We start from the raw sequence: 22,174 nt of genomic DNA, 5'->3' as shown, positions 1-22,174 counted from the left end.
ACATCACTATGACACGTCAAGTGACACGTATGCATGAGTAAGACCAACTGCGGAGCGGGGTTCTTATTGGATTAGGAATTGCATATAATGTATTTGTAATTAGTTCACCTGTAGAATATATAAGGAGGCCAACCAACCATGGATACACCCAGGTCGATTACCTCTTGTCGCATCCTACACTGTACGAGGGCCTTATAGCCCAGTAAGATACTTAGTTACACGCCTTAAGCGTCGTCCTCACTGTACATACGTAGTTTGCCGCCGCCTTACAGCGCGTGGACATTGTAGTTAGTTAGCTCGTCGTCGTAGGGTACCCCATCGCCGCCTTAAGCGGTTCATTGTATTAGCTACACGGCCATAAGCGCCCGCACCCTCGACGTCCTTACAGACGTCTAGTGTTGTAAACCACTGTAAGGTGGATACGCGCTGGTGAAGGCGGGCGCTTGTGGCCGTACTACTACACTAGCTGATGTAATCTAACTAACTAGGCTAACTACTTATCTAACTAAGTCGCTTATGGCGACAACTAACTATCTACTGATAACGCAAGGGGGCCTTAGGCCTGGAGGTGTGGTGAGTGAAGTAAGGGGATGGTGCGTTAGCAGGACTACTGGGGGCCGGCTACTTAGCTGGCTGATGCCTCCTCAATGGATATGAGACGAGGTAAAATCAACTTGGTGTCTCCAAGCGATTTCCCTGCTGTATATATAGACAAAGCGCACTATTTACATGGTCTGTGCGCGTGAGAGAAAGAAGTGTAGAAGACAAATGAGAAGCGTGCTGCGGGCTGTGCAGAAGCGTGGATTTCTCCTAAGCGCCCTTGGCACGGCATCTCGGCGCGGCATCTCGGCATTATAAGCGCCGAGATCACGTGATCGAAAAACAAAAGATATGAAGTCCGTAAAAAATACTAAAAATAATAGAAAAAACGTGCGATTCTAATGGTATATTCAAGGAGGTTATAACATTGCCCCCCCCCTTAAAGGCTCTTGGCGGAGTCACAAGCCTTTTTCAGTTGTGACTTGTTGAAGCGTTGAATCTCCTCTTGGCTATGTTCTAGGAGTTCTTCCGGTTCCCAGGAATTGTCTTCCGGTCCATATCCCTTCCATTTAATTAGGTAAAACCATTTTCCCTGCTGTCGCTTGGAATCGATGATTTGTTCAACCTCGTACTCCTCTTCCCCTTCTATGGTTTCTGGAGGGGGTTTTTTGGGAAATGGCTGGCTGGGGGATTTGTGTGCTTTGGACAGCAACCCTACATAGAATACGTCGTGGATTTTCAGGGTGTCTGGGAGCCTCAGGCGGTAGGCGTGGCTTGATATTTTCTCTGTGACTTTGAACAGTCCTAGTCGCTTGGGATCCAGTTTGTTAGAGTTTGTCCTAAGTACCACGTTCTTTCCATCAAGCCACACTTTTTCGCCCACGGAGTATTCCGGTATTATCCCTTTTGGTCTTGCCATGCGTTCTTTGGTCATTCTGAGTGCTGACTCTGCTTCCTGCCATTCCTGGGCCAGGGTGTCTGCTACAAGGTCTGCCTCCGGTACGTTGGCTGGCACGGTTGATGGGTTCATTATGGGATTCCTTCCATAAACCAGTTTGAAGGGGGTTTTTCCGGTTGCAGCATGTTTTGCATTGTTGTATGCGTATTCCGCAAGTGGCAACCATTTTACCCAATCCGAGTGATCTGCTGCTACATAAGATCTCAGGTAGAACTCAATGAACTGGTTGACGCGCTCGGTCTGTCCGTCTGATTCTGGGTGATAAGCTGAGGAGAAGGATGGTTTGATCCCCAGCCTTTGATACAGGGCTCTGAGGAATTTCCCAGTAAACATTGTCCCTCGGTCTGATATGGTTCTGACAGGGAGTCCGTGGAGTTTCCAAATATGGGTGACAAAGAGATTAGCCAGTCCTTTAGCCAACACCTTTTTTGAGGTTGGAATGAAGTGGCCAAATTTGGAAAATGAATCTATGACCACCAGTATTGCGTCATATCCTTCTGACTTGGGGAAGCCTGTGATAAAGTCGTAGGAGATGGTATGGAATGGAAAGGGAGGGACTTCTAGGGGTTTCAAGGCTATGACTGGGTTGTGAGCGCGTCGATTGGCTTGGCAGGTGGGGCAACATTCTACCCATTCTTTGGCTGATGACTTCATGCCTGGCCACCAGTAGTTTCAACTGAGGAGTTCCAAGGTTCTTTGTTGCCCTGGATGGCCCGCCAGCGGGGAGTCATGGAATTCCTTAAGTAACCAATCCTTCAGAGGTTCAGAGTCCGGCACTACCAATTTTCCGCGATACCATAAGAGGTCTTCTTCCCAGTCATAATCCCAATAGGCCTTTTGGATGGAGGGAGGCGCATTATCTGCATCTTCTGTCAGGAATTGGATGATCTGGTCCAGGGAAGGGTCTTCCCTTAACTTGGAACGTATTTCTGTGACAATATCAAGTTCCTCTTCCAACGTATTTGCAAACACTTCTGCTGGGAGCATAACCTCTGGTTCTCTTGGCTCATCCGTGTAGTCCAATCTTCTGGATAGGGCATCTGGTTTTCCTGACTGTTTTCCCGGGCAATAATGGATCTCAAAATTGAAATCGCTCAGGAAGATGCGCCACCGGGCGTGTCTACAATTGAAGGTTTGTGCCTGCATCCAGTATTCCAGGTTCCGATGGTCAGTGAACACCTGAATGGGTCTATCCGTTGCTTCTAAGAAGATTTGCCATTCCTCCAGTGCTTTAATGATTGCTAATAATTCTTTATTGTGTGTGTCATAATTAGCCTCAGCGCCGGAGAAGGACTTGGACATGTATGCCACTGGGTGAAGCCGGTTGTCTAGACCTTGTTGACTGAGTATGGCTCCCATTGCTACCCCTGATGCGTCTGTTTCAAGGTAATAGGGTAGGTCCGGGTTGGAATGGACGAGGACTGGGGATTGGGTGACAAGAAGCTTCAGTTCCTGAAATGCGGTTTCTTCTGGGTTACCCCATGACCAAGGGGTTTCCTTTTTGGTGAGGTTATGCAGGGGGCGCGCAACAGAGCTAAAGTTGGGGATGAACCGGCGGAGGTAATTTACGAACCCTAGGAAAGCCTGAACCTGTTTAACTGTCTTGGGTTGTGGCCATGACGTAACTGCCTCAATTTTTTTCTGGTCCATGGAGAAGCCGGCAGGTGATATGACAATACCCAAGTAATCCACCGTGTTGACGTGAAAATGGCACTTGGACAGTTTGCAGAATAGTTGGTTCTTCATTAGTCAAGACAGAACCTCTCTGACATGAGTTGGGTGGTCTTCTGGTTTTTCAGAGAAGATGAGGATGTCGTCTAGGTAGATAACCACGGTTACGTCAATCAGGTCCCTGAATAGATCGTTCATAAAGTGCTGGAAGGCGGCTGGGGCGTTGGTGAGGCCAAAAGGCATGACCAGGTACTTGAACAGCCCGTATTTAGTCCTGAACGCCGTCTTCCATTCATCCCCTTCCTTGATCCTGACATTATTGTAACCCCAGCGTAAGTCGAGTTTTGTGAATATCTTGGCATGTCTTAACTTTGCCATGAGGTCATCCTGTCTTGGGAGCGGATATACGTTTTTGTGGGTTACCTCATTGAGTTTTCGGTAATCCACAACCAGCCTAAGAGATCCATCTGCTTTTTTCACAAACATGACCGGGGCACCTGTTGAGGAAGTACTGGGGCGGATCTTGCCTGTGGCTAGCTCCTCGTCAATGTGTTGTTTGAGCGCTTTGGATTCCGCATCAGTCATGCCGTATATAGGGCCAGGGATCAGTTTGGCATTTGGAACAAGGTCTATAGAGATGTTGTACTCCCTATGTGGAGGGAGGACCTTAAATTCTTCCTCACCAAAGACTTTAGCAAACTCGTGGTACTGAGGGGGAAGGTCTGCTAATGGGTCTGAGTCTGCTTCTTCCTCGGAGGCAATCTGAATTTGTTTGGGGAAGGTGACTAGTCCCTGTTGCCAATCAATAAGAGGAGCTTCTGCCGTTAACCATGTCATGCCTAAGATTGCTGGGGTGTTGCCAATGGGGCAAACAAGAAATGGGATAGTGTGGTGGTGGCCATTGGCCGAGACCGCGAGTTGTACCTGGTGCCAAATGCGACCAGTCTGGGAGATAGTACCATCTAACATTCTCACAACTCGTGGATTTTTGAGTTGGGTTTTTGGGATTTTATATTTTTCCACAATCGCGGGAGAGATGAAGTTCGATGTGGCTCCTGAGTCTATGAGGGTTTTCAGAGGGTCTGCCGGGTAGTTGTTCATGTATAAATCAATGTGGAGAAGGGGTTTTTTATTTGAATCCAAGGCCACAGATACAAACTCAATACAAGATACATCATGAACATCTATTTTAGGGCTCAAGGGTTTGGCAGCTTTCCTTGGCCCTACTCTTTTCCCAATTCATCCTCTGCTACCTTTGCCACTTCCTTGATCGTGGCCTTCCATCCGTTGGGGCATTGTTTGATGCCATGCCCTTTCTGGCCGCACTTGACGCAAAGACCAGACGCGCGGCGGCGATCCCTTTCCTCCGGGGTAACGTAGTTGGGGTCTTTGGATAAGCGGACCCTGGTAGTAGTGGTGGAGGTAGAGGTGGTTGTAGCAACTGGGGCCTTGGCAGGAACCTTTTTAGGGCGGTTCTCCTCGTTTTCCCGGCGGATATTGTCAATTTTAATTGAGGCGGCGAATATGGCCTCAAGATCATTGTCCAGAATGTTGTCCTTGGTGGACAGGAGTTCCTTCACCTTCCAGTGAAGGCCGCACGTGAATTGGGCAATGAACGCCTCGGTGTTCCAATCAAGTTCCGCCATAAGGTTACGGAACTCGGTTACATACTCAGCCGTGGTCGTGGACTGAGTTAGCGCGGCGATTTTCCTGGCAGCTGCTCTCTTGGCATCGGGGTCTGCAAAAGCCTCTTTGAATTTGGCCGTTAAGGCCGGGATAGTGGTGGGAGGGTTTCCCTTGCCCTTGATAATAGTCCCTATGAGGGGTAACGCCCAATTGGCGGCCTTATCTGTCATGTGGTAGAGAATCCACACGACCATTTGTTCTTCTTCATTGAATTGGTCTCGATGAAGCGCGACCCACAGCAGCATACGATCCAGCCACTGGGTTGCCTTTCTTCCCCGGGAGTCTCCCTTGTAGGGGTCTGGGAGCTCCATTTTGGGCCGCTTTACGCTGGACCCTGAGTCGAATGGGGTAAGGGAGCTGAGACTCCGCTTAGGCGTATTGCGAGGCTCTTTTTTTGGGATCCGCCTTGGTTCTTCCTCTTCTTCCAAGTCAAAGCCTGTGCCTCTGGATGGCCGGAAGGGGGCCTTAAGTCCAGGCCTAATCGTTCCTGGAGTGAGGGCTTCTCCTCCCGTAAGGGTAGGGGGAGTGATAGGCCCAGTCGATGGGCCAGGCTGGGCTTGGACTTGGGGTCCTCCTTGATCCTTGTTGCCAAGTAAGTCGGCGGTCTCCTTGCATATGGCCTTGAGCTCGATGAGCTGTTGGCCTTGGTTGCGGATTTGGTCCTGTAGGGACCCGACTGTGGCTGTGAGGGCTGTGACAGCCTCGAGGAGAGCGCTAATGGTTGGTTCTGGTTCCATTTTTGGCAGGTCTCGCAAAGAGGGAGATGGGCTGCGAGTGGGTGGTTGGGAATGGGATGGAACTGAACAGCAACTGGAGCAACTGGGAGGACGGGAGTAGGGATGAGGGGCGCCAGAGCGTGTGGAGGGAATATTGGAGACGGTGTGGGGGAGTGGTGCCTATATCAGGACTTATGGGCGGTTTTTGTGCAGAGTGTGAACGCTAAACCTTTGCGTCAGACACCTAGCGTTGGACTATCCCTACAACAAATCAACAGATCTGGCGATCGTGATATGAGCGGGTTTTTAGCAAGCGGGTGAATCAGCTGTCTAAGGTTGCTATCTGCTGTGTTCCGGCAAAACACGTGGTATGCGGGCGATCAGGACTTGTCAGCCTTATAGCAATTCGGTACTACGTGGGGGTGGGGAGTTTTTGATTATTATACTCCGCAAGGTAGCCCCGATCACGGTTTTTTCCCTTGTGCTAGTACTGGGAGCCTTCTCGTTGTTGATCAAAGCCTACAAAAGTCGATTTTACAATGTTGTAAACCACTGTAAGGTGGATACGCGCTGGTGAAGGCGGGCGCTTGTGGCCGTACTACTACACTAGCTGATGTAATCTAACTAACTAGGCTAACTACTTATCTAACTAAGTCGCTTATGGCAACAACTAACTATCTACTGATAACGCGAGGGGGCCTTAGGCCTGGAGGTGTGGTGAGTGAAGTAAGGGGATGGTGCGTTAGCAGGACTACTGGGGGCCGGCTACTTAGCTGGCTGATGCCTCCTCAATGGATATGAGACAAGGTAAAATCGACTTGGTGTCTCCAAGCAATTTCCCTGCTGTATATATAGACAAAGCGCACTATTTACATGGTCTGTGCGCGTGAGAGAAAGAAGTGTAGAAGACAAATGAGAAGCGTGCTGCGGGCTGTGCAGAAGCGTGGATTTCTCCTAAGCGCCCTTGGCACGGCATCTCGGCGCGGCATCTCGGCATTATAAGCGCCGAGATCACGTGATTGAAAAACAAAAGATATGAAGTCCGTAAAAAATACTAAAAATAATAGAAAAAACGTGCGATTCTAATGGTATATTCAAGGAGGTTATAACATCTAGGACAGAGTATGATATATCCATAGACCTTATCCCAGATGCCAAACTATCCCCAGGACCCTTATATGGCATGACTGATGCTGAATCCAAGGCGCTCAAGCAGCACATTGACAAAGAATTAGCAACGGGCAAGATCCGCCCCAGCACTTCTTCCACTGGCGCCCCAGTCATGTTTGTTAAGAAAGCAGACGGATCTCTTAGGCTGGTTGTGGATTACTGGAAACTCAATGACGTAACCCACAAAAATGTATACCCACTCCCAAGACAGGACAACCTCATGGCAAAGCTGAGACATGCTAAAATATTCACAAAGCTTGATCTACGCTGGGGCTATAACAACGTCCGGATTAAGGAAGGAGACAAATGGAAGACAGCTTTTAGAACAAAGTACGGGCTATTTGAATACCTGGTGATGCCCTTTGGCCTTACCAATGCCCCTGCCGCCTTCCAACACTTCATGAACAACCTGTTTAGGGACCTTATTGATGTCACTGTGGTTATCTACTTGGACGACATCCTGATCTTCTCAGAGGACCCTAAGGACCACCCAACCCATGTCAGGGAAGTCCTATCACGGTTAATGAGGAATCAGTTGTTCTGTAAACTCTCCAAGTGCCACTTCCATGTCACCACGGTGGATTACTTGGGTATTGTCATTTCCCTGGCAGGCTTCTCCATGGATCAGAAGAAGATTGAGGCGGTCACGTCATGGCCCACCCCCAAAACAGTCAAGCAGGTCCAAGCCTTCCTAGGATTTGTCAACTACCTCCGCCAATTCATCCCCAATTTCAGTTCAGTAGCACGCCCCCTTCACAACCTTACCAGAAAGGAAACCCCTGGTCATGGGGCAACCTAGAGGAAGCAGCATTTCAGGAATTGAAGATTCTTGTCACCAAGTTGCTGGTTCTCATCCATTCCAACCCAGGGCTCCCCTATTACCTTGAGACAGACGCCTCAGGGGTTGCCATGGGAGCCATCCTTAGTCAGCGGGGTCCAGATAACCAACTACACCCAATTGCGTATATGTCCAAATCGTTCTCAGGGGCAGAAGGAAACTACAACACTCACGACAAGGAACTCCTGGCCATCATCAAGGCCTTGGAGGAATGGCGTATTTTCCTGGAAGCTATGGACAAGCCGGTTCAGGTATTTACAGACCACTGCAACCTTGAGTACTGGATGCAGGCAAGGACATTCAATCAACGGCATGCTAGATGGCGTGTATTCCTGAGCGATTTCAATTTTGAAATACATTATTGCCCAGGGAAGCAATCAGGGAAGCCGGATGCCTTGTCCAGACGATTGGACTATGTTGACAACCCCCAAGAACCAGAAGTCATGCTACCGCCAGAGGTTTTTGCAAATACAGCGGAAGAGGAATTAGAAATTGTCACGGATATTTGCGCCAAGCTCAAGGAAGATCCATCATTGGAACCAATTATCAAGTTCCTTACTGAGGATGCAGACAACGCGCCCCCTTCAATTAGGAAGGCCTATAGGGACTATGATTGGGAAGAAGATTTGCTATGGTACCAAGGGAAACTGGTGGTTCCGGACTCAGAACCCCTGAAAGAACAACTCTTGAGGGAATTCCACAACTCCCCACTGGCAGGACATCCAGGCCAACAAAGGACGCTTGAACTTATCAGCAGGAGCTATTGGTGGCCCGGAATGAAATCCTCTGCTAAAGAATGGGTCAAATGCTGTCCAGTTTGTCAAGCCAACCAACGCGCGCACGCCCCAGCTATCTCCCTGAAACCCTTAGAAGTTCCCCCTTATCCCTTCCACACCATATCCTATGACTTCATCACAGGTTTCCCCAAATCCCAGGGACACAACGCCATACTGGTTGTAATCAATTCCTTTTCAAAATTTGGCCATTTCATTCCCACCTCAAAAAAGGTCACATCAAAGGGTCTAGCGGACTTATTTGTCAACCACGTCTGGAAGTTACATGGGTTACCCATAAAAACTGTCTCTGACAGAGGTACCACGTTCACCAGGAAGTTCCTCAGGGCACTATACCAACAACTTGGAATTAAGCCTGCCTTCTCATTGGCCTATCACCTGGAATCAGATGGTCAAATGGAAAGGGTCAACCAGTTCATAGAGTTCTACCTCAGATCATATGTGGCTGCAGATCACTCAGATTGGGCCACATGGTTGCCGCTGGCTGAATATGCATATAACAACGCCAAGCATTCTGCCACAGGGAAAACCCCTTTTGAACTAGTTTATGGAAGAAACCCGGTAATGAACCCATCCAACGTCCCAGCAAACGTCCCAGAAGCAGACCTTGTAGTGGACACCCTTGCACAGGAATGGAAGGAAGCAGAATCCGCTTTACAAATGACAAAGGAAAGAATGGCAGGAGTAAAAGGCACGACCCCAGAATACACTATTGGGGAAAAAGTATGGCTAGACGCAAAGAATGTGGAGATTCAATCCAACTCTGTTGTACACCACGGTAATGTGGGTACACGCTAATGGGGGCGGGCGCTTGAGGCCGTACTACTACAATAGCTTATGTAAGACAACGATCTAAGGCTATACTATCTGCGCTTAAGGCGCTCTACTTGTAACTACTGTCGACAAAGGGGCCTGAGGCCTAGGAGGTGTGATGGGTCAAGGGGGTGGTGAGCGTCTGAGATCTACTGGGGGCCGGCTACTTAGCTGGCTGGCTACCTTCTCTAATGAGTAAGAGACGAGGTAAAATTGACTTGGTGTTTCCAAGCAATTTCCCTGCTGTATATATAGACAAGGCACACTATCTACATGGTCTGTGCGCGTGAGAGAAAGAAGTATAGCAGACAAATGAGAAGCGTGCTGCGGACTGCGCAGAAGCGTGGATTTCTCCTAAGCGCCCTTGGCACGGCATCTCGGCGCGGCATCTCGGCTTAAAATAAGCGCCGAGATCACGTGATCGAAAAACATGAGATATCAAGTCCGTAAAAAATACTAAAAATAATAGAAAATTCGTCCGATTCTAATGGTATATGTAAGGAGGTTGTAACAAACTCCAACAAATTAGACCCCAAGCGCCTAGGACCTTTTGAAGTCACCAAGAAGATCTCAAGCCACGCATACCGCCTAAAGCTCCCTGAATCACTGAAGATCCATGATGTTTTTTACGTAGGACTACTTTCCAAAAGCCACAAATCACCAAACCAGCCATTCCTGGAACGCCCCCCTCCTGAAACAATAGGAGGAGAGGAAGAATACAAGGTGGAACAAATCATAGATTCCAAGAGGCAACAAGGAAAGTGGTTCTACCTAATCAAATGGAAAGGGTACAGGCCAGAAGACAACTCTTGGGAACCAGAGGAACTACTGGAACACAGTCAAGAGGAAATCCGTTGCTTCAACAAGTCACAACTGAAAAAGGCTTGTGACTCCGCCAAGAGCCTTTAAGGGGGGGGCAATGTTATAACCTCCTAACTTATACCATTAGAATTGCACAATTTTTCTATTATTTTTAGTATTTTTTACGGACTCAATATCTTTTGTTTTTTCAATCACGTGATCTTGGCGCTTACTATGCCAAGATGCCGCGCCAAGATGCCGTGCCAAGGGCGCTTAGGAGAAATCCACGCTTCTGCGCAGCCCGCAGCAGGCTTCTCTTTTCACATGGACGCTTCCTTATCTCACGCACAGACCATGTATATACTTTCCCTTTTGTCTATATAAACAGCAGGAAAATTGCTTGGAGATCCCAAGTTGATTTTACCTTGTCTCATATTCATTGAGGAGGATTAGTCAGCCAGCTAAGTAACAGGCCCCCAGTAGTACTTAGACGCTCACCACCCCCTTAACTCACCACACCTCCAGGCCTAAGGCCCCCTTGCATTAGTTAGTAGTAGTAGTCCGCCTCAAGCGGAAGTAGTATAGCCTTATTAGTTAGATCACGTACGTGTTGCTTGTAGTAGTACAGCCTTAAGCGCCCAACTCCACCAGCATGTGCCCACCTTACAGTGGTGCACAACATTCATGGACGGCTTAAATCTTCCGCTCCAAGCAAGCGGTGACCATAACAAGCAAAATGCAAACTACAATGGCTGGCTACATAAACATGTCATTAGTAATGTCATAGTCTTTTTGCCTGACGGTAAGCTTGTATATTATTAATAAAACACGTGCATATATTGAGCAAGTATTACACTACTATGAATTCAAGGCACAATCATGGTTGCTGTGATGAACGCGCCCGGTAGTTGGCACAACTCAAACGTGGCTCAGCCAATATACAACTTACTAAGACACAGGACGCCCAACAGCCGTTTCCTCATTGCTGACAGCGCGTTCCCTTGCCTTGGTGTAGGAGAAGCCCAAAAGATTAAAGTGCCGCTCAAGATCAACGTCCGCAGAACCAGAGAGCAAGATCAAGAGTCCCAAGAAGTTACCACTGCACGTCAAGCTGTTGAGTGGGGGATGTGTGCAATCCAAGGGTGTTATTCTCAACTCTATATGCTGCTCAACGCTCACAATGCTATAGGCCGCTCTCAACTCATAGAAGTTTGTTTTTGGATGCATAATGTTCAAACTGAGAGAGTCAAAGTTAACCAGATACAAAGCGTATATATGCCAATCTGGGGCAACGGACAGGGGCGGCGTATGAGCAATTGAGAGTTGTTTATTTGCACACTACAGACTGATCACGTTCAAGATTTCTATGTGGATCACGGCTTGAATTTTGACTGAACAATGAACATGTTTTTTGACGCATCTATACAAATATATACATTGCTGTTTAATGTCATGCCCTAGAGGCGTGACCACCTTAAAATCCACTAAGTCGAAGAAATAGTGAATATATGCGCTATTTTCATGAAGATTTATGGATATATGCATCTTTATGCTATTTAGGCGCTGAGCGCTTATTATGTAATCTCATCACATGACCTTTAGTCATGTGATCTTGTTTTCTTATCTCTGGTCATGTGACCTTATCTTTGTTATGATGTTTGTACTTGTAATTACTCTTCCCCTTCTCTGTGAATATATAAGGAGGGTTCTGAGAGCCTTAAGCCTCAGAACTTGACCTCTTATCCCTTCCAACACCTACTACCCTAAGACATACATTTAAGAGTATTGCCTGAGAGCATACCAGTCACTGTCAAAGGTCCTTTGCCCAGCTATCCTTATAGCATAGTGCACTCTTACTCAATTGGTCTTGTCCAACCCCTCATCTGGCAATTGCCTTAGAGCATTGTTAGATCCCACTAGCTGATAAGTCCTATATTAGGCAATAGCTTGTTGGGCTTTACCCTGTGGTAGTTGTTGGCTCTGACATTTAAGACACGTAAAGACAGCAATACAAACAGATAAACAGTCATTTGTTGAATGGGTGCAAAGGATCAAAACCTTCAAGATCATTGATGGTACCATGCGTGTCTTTGCAACCAGAAGTCGCAAAATATTGCATTGGTACTGAGCTAGCAGGAGTGGCTGGCGGTTGCGCGCATTGAGCAAGGGCTTCTTTGACACGCTCTTGAACCCTCTTGTTGAGCTTGTGTTCAATAAGCTTCAGCTCAAGTTTGCGGATCCTCTGGTGAGCTTTGGCCAGCTGTTTCTCAAGCTGTTGAACCTTCCAACCCAATTGCATGTACGCAATGGTCTTGAAGTTTCCTTCTTCTTGCCGCTTGAGATAATTGCTTATGAACTCACCATTGTTGTCCAATATGAGGTCAATAATGTTGTTGCTTGACAAGGCCTTGGGCTTGACGCGCCAACCTATTGGCTTTGGCTCCAATGTAGCTTTCTTGCTGCGGTCATCTCTATTGGCTTGAGTAGAGCTGGGGGCCTTGCGCTTGTTTGATGGTCCCGCTTCAAGCTTCACCGGCGTCTTGAATGAAGGACGGCTGTTAGTTGCAACATCACTTGCTGCCTTGCTTGGCAAAGAGGCCTTGGCTTTATTCAGCCAAAGCTTCAGCATTGGAAAGGGGGCCGGGCCGGTTGATGAATGCGTTGGGGGTTTTGGAGTCGTGGGGGCCTTAGACAACAACGCAGCATTGGACAGCAATGGGGTAGTTGTGTCAATGTTGCTGAGGTGAAGACCCCACTGTCAGAGCCAACAACTACCACAGGGTAAACCTAACAAGCTATTGCCTAATATAGGACTTATCAGCTAGTAGGATCTAACAGAGCTCAAGGCAACTGCCAGATAAGGGGTTGGACAAGACCAATACAGTAAGTGTGCACTATGCTATAAAGATAGCTGGGCAAAGGACCTTTGACAGGGACTGGTATGCTCTCAGGCAATACTCTTAAATGTATGTCTTAGGGTAGTAGTGTTGGATGGGGATAAGAGGTCAAGTTCTGAGGCTTAAGGCTCTCAGAACCCTCCTTATATATTCACAGAGAAGGGGAAGAGTAATTACAAGTACAAACATCATAACAAAGATAAGGTCACATGACCAGAGATAAGAAAACAAGATCACATGACTAAAGGTCATGTGATGAGATTACATAATAAGCACTCAGCGCCTAAATAGCATAAAGGTGCATATATCCATAAATCTTCATGAAAATAGCGCATATATTCACTATTTCTTCGACTTAGTGGATTTTAAGGTGGTCACGCCTCTAGGGCATGACACTTCCCCCCCGTTAAGGTCCAGCTGCCTCTGGATGTTCACGGTGAAACTTAGCCAATTTTTCAGGGGCATTGGCTAAGTGGGCCTTGGGCTCCCATGTGTTATCCTCTGGTCCATACCCTTTCCATTTAACCAAGTATTTGACTTGTTGACCCACTTTCTTGGAGTCTAGGATCCTTTCAACAGTATATTCCTCTTCTCCATCAGCTGTGACAACTGGGGGGAGTGGGACTGGATCACGGTCATACTTGTCTACTGGCTTTTTGTGTAATAGGGCAATGTTGAAGACAGGATGGACTTTCATGGATTTAGGGAGATCCAGTTTATAAGAGTTCCTGCCAATTTTCTCCAAGACCTTGTAGGGCCCCAATTGCTTATGTTCTAGCTTATGGGAAGGCCTTGAAGTTTTGATGTTGGCACTACTCAAATAAACTTTATCACCAACTTCCAGCTTGGTTGCTTCCCTTCTGTTTAAATCATAGTATTGCGCATTTTGTCTTGCAGCAATTTCTAAAGCAGCTTTTGCTTCAGTTTGGATTTCTTTCAGGAAGTCTGCTAGGTTGTTGGCTTGGGGCACATGGCTTTCCTTGGTGTTTCCAACTGTGAAGTCTGGATTATAACCATAGCACATGTAGAAGGGAGAGTGTTTGGAGCCTGAGTGTTTCCCATTATTGTATGCAAATTCTGCAAGTGGTAGTGATGCAACCCAGTCTGTTTGTCTATAGTTGATGTAGTGGCGTAGGTAAATTTCCACAAACTGGTTTAAGCGTTCACTTTGTCCATCAACTTGTGGTCTGTATGCAGTGGAGAAATGTGGTTCTATCCCCAACCGCTTGTAGACTTGTCTCAGGAATTTTGCATTAAATTGGGGGCCTCAGTCCAGAATGGTTTTCCTGGGTAACCCATGTAACTTCCACACAAAGGATACAAAGAGGTTTGCAACATCAACAGCAGTAGCATCAGAGTGCGTTGGTATAAAGTGAACCATTTTGGATAATTGGTCCACTACTGTTAATATTGCATCATATCCTTCTGAGGTGGGGAGTCCTACAATCAACTCATACGTTATTTCCTCCCAGGGCTTATTGGGTAAATCTATGTTTTGAAGGAGACCTTCAGGAGCCCGGTTGGAGTGTTTGCTACGTATGCATGAATCGCATGCTTGGACATATTTTGTTACAGATTGTTTCATCCCTGACCAGTAGTAATCCCTTGAAAGGAGGTCTAGGGTTCTGAACTGTCCTGGGTGCCCAGTGGAAGGGTTATCATGCCTGCTTTCTAAGATGGCTTTCCTGATTTCTGGCTCATTAGGGACATAAATCCGGTCATGATAGTAGAGTAAGCCATTATCAAGTTTCCATCCTTTAACAGGTATGTCCTCTTCCAAGGATTTGAGGATTTTGTATACAGCTTTATCATCATGCAGAGCGTCCCTTATTAGATCATTAAGGTCACTATCTGTTTGAATAGCTGCAATAAAAAGCTCTGGGCTTATGAGCACAGGGGTTTCACCCCCTCTTTAACCGCAGACTTGTGGTCTTCACGGCAAGAGAGAATATCTGCTTTTCTATTCTGTGCGCCCGGCCTATACACAATCCTATAGTTGTAATCTGCCAAAAATCCCATCCACCTTAACTGCCTTTGGTTCAGGTCCCTTTTTGTCTGGAAGTACTCCAGATTTTTATGGTCTGTCAGTATTTTGACAGGGATTACTGTTCCTTCCAGCAGGTGACGCCATTCCTTTAAAGCCCTTACTACTGCTAGTAACTCTTTATCAAAGATATCATAGTTTCTTTCAGCAGGTGCTAGGGATTTTGATAGGAATGCAACCGGGTGTAATTTATCATCACTGCCCTTTTGATTAAGGGCAGCGCCCGTTGCAAAATCAGAGGCGTCACACTCAAGGAAAAACTCCTTGTATGGATTGGGTTGGATTAAGACAGGGGATTCAATTAGAGCCTGTTTAAGCGCTTTAAAAGACACTTCTTGGCGTTCACCCCACTCCCAAGGTATATTCTTTTGGAGTAGTTGGTATAAGGGTTGTGCCAATTTTGAGAAGTTATGTATGAAGCGTCTATAGAAATTTATAAAGCCCAAAAACTCTTGAACCCCTTTGACAGAGCGCGGTGTTGCCCAATCAACCGCTTGAGTGATTTTCTTGGGATCTGCTTTCACTCCTTCACCATTGGCAATGACACCAAGGTAATCTACTTCAGACGCATAGAAATTACACTTCTCCAGGTTACAGTAGCATGCATTGTCTTGCGGCCTTTTCAGTACCTCTTGGAGATGTTTTGTGTGTAATTCCCTGCTTTCTGAGAATATTAGGATGTTGTCTAGATATACTACTACATAGACGTCCAATATGTCCCTAAATATCTCATTCATGAAGTGCTGAAATGCAGCAGGAGCGTTGCATAACCCAAAGGGCATGACTAGGTATTCAAACAGGCCATATTTGGTTTTAAATGCAGTCTTCCATTCATCACCTTCCTTTATCCGGACCAAGTTATATCCAGATCTCAGGTCAATGGTGGAAAAGTATTTTGCGCCCCTTAGTTTCTCAATGAGAGATTGTATTAGAGGTAGAGGGTACGCATTCTTGACTGTATTTGCATTTAGGGATCTATAATCCACAACCATACGCCTTTTCCCATTTTTCTTGTTGACAAAGTGAACTGGGGAACCATATTTGGACTTGGATGGGCAAATCAATCCTTTGTCCAATTGTTCTTTAAGGAGTTTTCTAAGTTCCTCATCATCAGATGCCTTCAAGGGGTATACCATAGCCTTAACAGGTTTATCAGGATCGATTAAATCAATCCCTAAATCAAAAGGACGGTGCGGCGGCAGTTCCATCACCTTCATGTCCTCAGAAAATACCTCTGCAAAATTGCGCAGTTCTACTGGGATACTTTCAAGTGGAGAATCCACAGTACCTCCAGTTTCCCTAGGGATGCCTTCAAGAGGTTCAATTACCTCAACACCTCCTAAGTCTTCTGGTATGCCTTCAAGGTGGTTAGAAGTCCCACCAACATTTCCCAGGATAGAATTGGAAACAGAAAGACAAGTGTTGTTACAATATTGAGAATTAAAAGTAATACGCTTATTAGGCCAGTCTATAGTAGGGTTGTGTAACTTGAGCCAGGACATTCCAAGGACTATGCTATGTTTACCTATATCAGCTACGTTACATTTCAGAACCTCTTTATGACTACCTAATTCTAAAGTAAATATACATTCTGAATCTACCAAACCAGAACTAATGTCTCTTCCATCAATCACTTTAAGGCAACGTGGTACAGACTTTTTTGTAGTAGGTATACCATATTGTTTGATCAAGTCCTTGTGTATAAAGCAAGATGATGCACCTGAATCAATCATAGCCCATCCAAAGAAGGGCTTCATTTTCTTGGTAACCTTAGGGTTGGGAACTTGTTGAACGCAAGATGCTTGAAAATATATATTTAAAGGAGATATATTATTTACAGAAAAGATTTCCAAGCTATCTAAATGTTCATTATTTCCCTCTGATACACTGTTCCCATTAGTGTTCAGAGGTCCCCATTTTCCAACTCATCCTCAGAGATATGGGCCTCATGGCCAGAGTAGGATTTGGAGGGGCATTGATTGGCGTAGTGTCCCCTTCCTCCACATGTTGCGCATATAATGGGTTTTTTGCCTTTTGAAGAGGCAGAGTCTAAGTCCATAGGGGAAGGACCAGAATTGCGCAAGGAGGAGGAGGAGGAAGCCTTGGGAGCAGGAGTGGAGGTGGCAGTGACTGGGTGGTTATCCTTCTTGATAGTTTTGAAGGTAACGTCCATGGTGGTGCCATCATTCCACTTAACAATTGGAACTGCAATCCCTTTGGCATTCTGGCCAATTTTTTGGAGGACCCCCTTCTTGGCCTTTCCATCCACAATTGCATACACCTGTTCCCCAACAGACAGTTTATCCCTGGGCGCTCCCTGGGCTGCTGCTGACGTAGAGGTGCTGGATTTGCTTCCAGATTGGTTTGAAGAGGAGGAGGAACCCTTGTGCTGGGCTGCAAACTGCTCTAGGCGTTGATCCACTTTAAGGGCCTTCTCTGCAAGAGTTGCAAGAGTTACAGAGGCATCTGCATGGTCATAATCTTGAACCATGAGAGTTTCCTTAATTTTGTGGGATAAGCCATCATAGAACATATCCCTGAGAGAGGGGTCGTTGTAACCAAGACCTTGAGAATAGGTCTGGAAGTCCTTGTAATAATCTTGGACTCCCTTGGTTTGTTTGAGGGTGCGCAACTTGGCGCGGAAGTTCTCTGTCCTATTTTGGACATTCCAGCATGCATTGAATTGCAGCCAGAAGGCATCCAGATTGTGGAGCCAAGAAACAGGGTTCCCTTTAACAACGTCCTCTTCCAGGTAGGGCTCAAGCCACTCATGGGCCTTGCCATCCAGGCAGGAGATAATGAAGGCAATTTGCTCATCCACCGTTGAGCCAGGATATGAGATCCTCAGATAATGAGAAACAGCAACTCTGAAAGAGATTGCCTTATTTTTGTCTGACCCATCAAATTTGTCTGGCATTGCAAGTTTAGGAGCCTTGGTAGCCAAGGCAAGGGAGGAACCAGAAGCAGCAGCGGTGCCAATTTTGGCAATATCAGCCCCTAGTTTAACAATGAGGGCGTCAAGGTTGGTGATGCTACTATCATGGTTGTTGAGGGTAGCCTGAGTGGTGCCGATGTCTGTATGGTGGGCAGCCGCTTGTCCTATGACCAAGGATAGATTTTGGTTCATAGCCAGGAGGAGGTTTTTGATCTCCTGGGCCCACGCAGGTATCTCCTGGATATTGGTGGGGACTGACAGCGCATTGGGGTCAGCATGCACATAGGTGGAAGGTTGGGTAGACATGGTGGAGAAGGATGGATATGATAGATACTAAGTAGCGTCCTTGCTAAATAAGGCAACTTCACTACTAGTTTAGGAATAAGGGGAGGCTAGATGTTTGGCCCCACTAAGCTCACAGTTTATTCTTTATGCTAATCACTGTCTCAATACCTAGCATTGAATGCTCCTTACAACTGATCAACAAGCCTTGGATGGGCGTGATACAGTAGCAGGTTTTGCACAAGCGGGTTTTTGACTGTCTGTGACGCAGAAGAAGTTGTGGCAGACTTTTGGGTGGACGTTTGCAATGCTAGCCGTGTAACAATAACCCCCTAGTGCAACAATCACCAGTTTTGACTATTATCTGGCTATGCTGGATCACTGGTTCTTGATGGGTTGTGCCAGTACTAACACCCTAGTTGTCCACAAGGGTTGGTGATGAAGAACTCGACCTAATGTCAGAGCCAACAACTACCACAGGGTAAACCTAACAAGCTATTGCCTAATATAGGACTTATCAGCTAGTAGGATCTAACAGAGCTCAAGGCAACTGCCAGATAAGGGGTTGGACAAGACCAATACAGTAAGTGTGCACTATGCTATAAAGATAGTGTCACGACTAAGCTCGGACCTATGATACAAGTAGGTTTAAAGTCCGTGGCCCTATCACCAATGGACTATGAAACAAAGAGGGGCGACAAAGGCCCAAGGGGTATGGTATGGGTAGAGGGCAACGAGGCCTGGGTTAAGGGTTTATAGTAAAGTGCACTTATGGCCAACTAGGGGCCTGGGCAATGGGTAAGGGTAAGCTTAGGATGAATTGACAAAGAGGTCAAGTCTTGCTGTTTTAGCGGCGACTTGACCTTGTTTAAATACATGAGAAGAGCCACATCAAAAACAACAATACAACACAGTGAGTCATTTACAATTTCACATCATATATCAAATATGTCACGTGATCTTGATGAGTCATAAATATATACCAAAAAAGGAAACTATCTCGGAAAAAAGGTAGAAAATAGTAAAAAAATCATGTCATGCCCATGAAGGTCATGACATTACCCCCTCTTCAAGCTCCAACTGCATCAGGGTGTTCCATGTGGAATTCTTCTATGGCTTCTTGAGCGTTACCCACATTATCCACCGGTTCCCACGAGTTACTTCCTTTGTTGTATCCTTTCCACTTGACTAAATACCAGAGTTTCTTTGATTTGCCACGCCCTTTCCATTTGCTGTCCAGGATTCTTTCAACTTCATATTCTTCCTCACCTTCTTCTGTAATAATAGGTGCAGGTTGAGGAGGGTCGCGTCCATGAGGGTCAGGATGGAATTTTGTCAGAAGATTAATGTGAAAGACTGGATGTATGCGCATGGTATGAGGTAGTTGTAATTTATACGCATGCGATCCAATTTTTTCAATTACCAAGTAGGGACCTAGCTTTTTGTGGCTAAGCTTGATGGATGGTCTATCGGTGGATATATTCTGATGACTTAGCCAAACTTTGTTCCCTACTTGAATTTCTTCTTCTTCTCTGTGACGTTGATCATAGAAGTGTTTCATCCTTTCTTGGGATATGGATAACGTTGCCTTGACTTCATCATAGCCCTTTTCTAAGAATTCTGCATGTTCGTCTGCGTTAGGGACTGACTCGTCTGACTTTTGACCAACTGTAAATCTTGGATTATAGCCGTAACATATTTGGAAAGGGGATTTGCCTGTGGAAGTCTGTTTCAAATTGTTCAAGGCAAATTTGGCCAATGGCAATAGTGATACCCAGTCTGATTGACAATGATTCCCAAACATACGTATAAAGATCTTGGCCTCTTGTTGTATTCGTTCTGTTTGACCATCTGTTTGAGGATGGTAGGCTGTAGAGTATGTGGGCTTGATGTCCAACCTTTTATATAAGTGACAAATGAACTTGGCATTAAAAGTGGGACCTCTATCTGAGACTGTACTCCTAGGTAGACCGTGTAATTTCCATACGTATGTGATGAACAAATTGGCAATGTCGATAGCAGATGCCGTGGATTGCGTGGGAATGAAATGTACCATTTTTGAGAACCGGTCAATGACAGTGAGGATAGCGTCAAACCCTTCTGATACTGGTAATCCTACAATCATATCGTATGCTATATCTTCCCAAGGGCGTTCAGGAATTTGTAATGGTTTTAATAGACCTATAGGTACTTGATTTGTAGGTTTGGACCAAATGCAGGTTTCACAATGGCTGACATAAGAGTTGACAAATTTCTTCAGGGAAGGCCAGTAATAATTTCGGGAGATCAGCTCTAATGTTCTGGCTTGTCCTGGATGTCCTGCTGCTAAAGCGTCATGTCTGGACTCTAGAATAAGGTTCCTGATAGTATCATCCTTAGGTACAAATATTTTCCCTTGAAACCATAGTAATCCCTCTTTTAACTCCCAGTCAACTACTTTATTCTTGTTCTGGAGCTTGTACAAGATCTCTTTAAGACGCTCATCCTCATAGATTGCTTTGCCAATTAAGTTGTTGATTTCTTGATCTGGGGTGATTGATGAAATAAAGAGTTCCGGTTTCAGGAGAACCTGGTTCTCTACCCCCCTTCAAGGGGTACCAAATCGTAACGTCTTGAAAGGATATCCGCCTTCTTGTTTTGTGCTCCTGGCCTATAGATGATTTGGAAGTTGTAGTCTACTAGGAAATTTGCCCATCGAATTTGACGCTTGTTCAGGGATTGTGACATGGAAAAATACTCCAAATTCTTATGATCTGTTAGAACTTGGACTGGTAACTCTGATCCTTCTAGTAAATGGCGCCACTCCTTAAATGCCCTAATGACCGCTAGTAATTCCTTGTCAAAAATATTGTAGTTCTTTTCAGCCGGTGACAAGGATTTTGACAAATATGCCACAGGGGCCATCTTTCCTTCAGGATTGCGTTGGGATAATATGGCTCCTGTTGCGTAATCAGAAGCGTTGCATTCCACATAGAATTGTTTTGTTGTATCCGGCTGTAAGAGGAGGGGAGCTGATGTAAGGCATTCTTTTAGACCATTAAAAGATTGTTGTTCCGCTTGTTCCCATTTCCATTGACTGTCTTTCTTGAGCAAGTTATACAAGGGTTGTGCCATGTTGCCAAAATTGGGGATAAATTGTCTATAAAAGTTCACAAATCCTAAGAACTCTTGGATGTTTTTGACATTCTTAGGTGTTGACCAATTCATTGCATCCATGACTTTGGATTGATCAACTTCTATACCAAATTCAGATATGATGAACCCTAAATAGTCAATCTTCTTGACATGGAAATGGCATTTTTCAATATTGCAAAACAGATCATTGTCCTGTAACCTCTTGAGTACTTCTCGCACATGAGTTTCGTGATCCTTTTCGTTCAAAGAGAAGACCAGAATATCGTCCAAATAAATGATGACATAAACATCCAATAGGTCTCGGAATATTTCATTCATCATATCTTGAAAAGCTGCCGGTGCATTTGTCAGTCCAAACGGCATGACCAAGTATTCAAATAGTCCATATTTTGTCTTGAAAGCGGTTTTCCATTTGTTGCCTTCTTTAATTTGGACTAGGTTATATCCTGCCCTAAGATCAAATTTGCTAAAGATCTTAGCACCTTGTAATTTCTCAATGAGATTCTGTGGCAAGGGTAGGGGATATGTTGTACACCACTGTAATGTGGGTACGCGCTAGTGGAGGCGGGCGCTTAAGGCCGTACTACAAGCTTATGTAAACTAGCTAACTAACTAAGGCTATCCTAATACCGCTTAAGGCGGTCTGCTAACTCTATACTACGGCGTGGGGGCCTTGGGCCTGGGAGGTGTGATAGGTGAAGATAGGGGGTGAGTGACTAACACTACTAGGGGCCGGCTACTTAGCTGGCTGGCTACCTTCTCTAATGAGTAAGAGACGAGGTAAAATCGACTTGGTATCTCCAAGCAATTTCCCTGCTGTATATATAGACATAAGTGCGCTATCTACATGGTCTGTGCGCGTGAGAAAAGAAGTACATGTTGGAAAAAGGAAGC

At 45.8% G+C, this 22,174-nt stretch overlaps 7 protein-coding genes across 7 annotated transcripts; 1 reads left to right on the top strand and 6 right to left on the bottom strand.

The window, feature by feature from the left end:
• Positions 1–979: 979 nt before the first annotated feature.
• RhiXN_05245 (Retrotransposable element Tf2 protein) lies at positions 980–4,270 on the bottom strand (the record flags this gene model as incomplete). Its single annotated transcript, XM_043325061.1, has 3 exons — positions 980–2,154; positions 2,176–3,211; positions 3,269–4,270. 3 exons carry the CDS (start codon positions 4,268–4,270, stop codon positions 980–982), a joined length of 3,213 nt encoding a protein of 1,070 aa, XP_043177480.1.
• Positions 4,271–4,392: 122 nt separating this feature from the next.
• Positions 4,393–5,592, bottom strand: RhiXN_05244 (Retrotransposon gag protein; the record flags this gene model as incomplete). Its single annotated transcript, XM_043325060.1, has 1 exon — positions 4,393–5,592. The coding sequence occupies one exon, from the start codon at positions 5,590–5,592 to the stop codon at positions 4,393–4,395; it is 1,200 nt and encodes a 399-aa protein (XP_043177479.1).
• Positions 5,593–6,754: 1,162 nt separating this feature from the next.
• Positions 6,755–10,095, top strand: RhiXN_05243 (Retrotransposable element Tf2 protein; the record flags this gene model as incomplete). Its single annotated transcript, XM_043325059.1, has 3 exons — positions 6,755–7,480; positions 7,510–9,156; positions 9,688–10,095. 3 exons carry the CDS (start codon positions 6,755–6,757, stop codon positions 10,093–10,095), a joined length of 2,781 nt encoding a protein of 926 aa, XP_043177478.1.
• Positions 10,096–12,013: 1,918 nt separating this feature from the next.
• RhiXN_05242 (uncharacterized protein) lies at positions 12,014–12,616 on the bottom strand (the record flags this gene model as incomplete). Its single annotated transcript, XM_043325058.1, has 1 exon — positions 12,014–12,616. The coding sequence occupies one exon, from the start codon at positions 12,614–12,616 to the stop codon at positions 12,014–12,016; it is 603 nt and encodes a 200-aa protein (XP_043177477.1).
• Positions 12,617–13,290: 674 nt separating this feature from the next.
• Positions 13,291–16,430, bottom strand: RhiXN_05241 (Transposon Tf2-7 polyprotein; the record flags this gene model as incomplete). Its single annotated transcript, XM_043325057.1, has 3 exons — positions 13,291–14,122; positions 14,189–14,767; positions 14,809–16,430. 3 exons carry the CDS (start codon positions 16,428–16,430, stop codon positions 13,291–13,293), a joined length of 3,033 nt encoding a protein of 1,010 aa, XP_043177476.1.
• A 401-nt stretch (positions 16,431–16,831) lies between these two features.
• On the bottom strand, positions 16,832–18,169 carry RhiXN_05240 (Transposon Tf2-1 polyprotein; the record flags this gene model as incomplete). Its single annotated transcript, XM_043325056.1, has 1 exon — positions 16,832–18,169. One exon carries the CDS (start codon positions 18,167–18,169, stop codon positions 16,832–16,834), a length of 1,338 nt encoding a protein of 445 aa, XP_043177475.1.
• Positions 18,170–19,214: 1,045 nt separating this feature from the next.
• On the bottom strand, positions 19,215–21,643 carry RhiXN_05239 (Retrotransposable element Tf2 protein; the record flags this gene model as incomplete). The annotated part of the gene is made up of 2 exons (XM_043325055.1): positions 19,215–20,714; positions 20,744–21,643. The coding sequence occupies 2 exons, from the start codon at positions 21,641–21,643 to the stop codon at positions 19,215–19,217; spliced, it is 2,400 nt and encodes a 799-aa protein (XP_043177474.1).
• Between the last annotated feature and the right edge of the window lie 531 nt (positions 21,644–22,174).

The sequence above is a fragment of the Rhizoctonia solani genome, chromosome 2, assembly GCF_016906535.1.
Source record: "Rhizoctonia solani chromosome 2, complete sequence".
Taxonomy (NCBI): domain Eukaryota; kingdom Fungi; phylum Basidiomycota; class Agaricomycetes; order Cantharellales; family Ceratobasidiaceae; genus Rhizoctonia; species Rhizoctonia solani.
The sequence above is the reverse complement of the archived record's forward strand: the minus strand, read 5'-3'. Positions and strand labels throughout refer to the sequence as shown.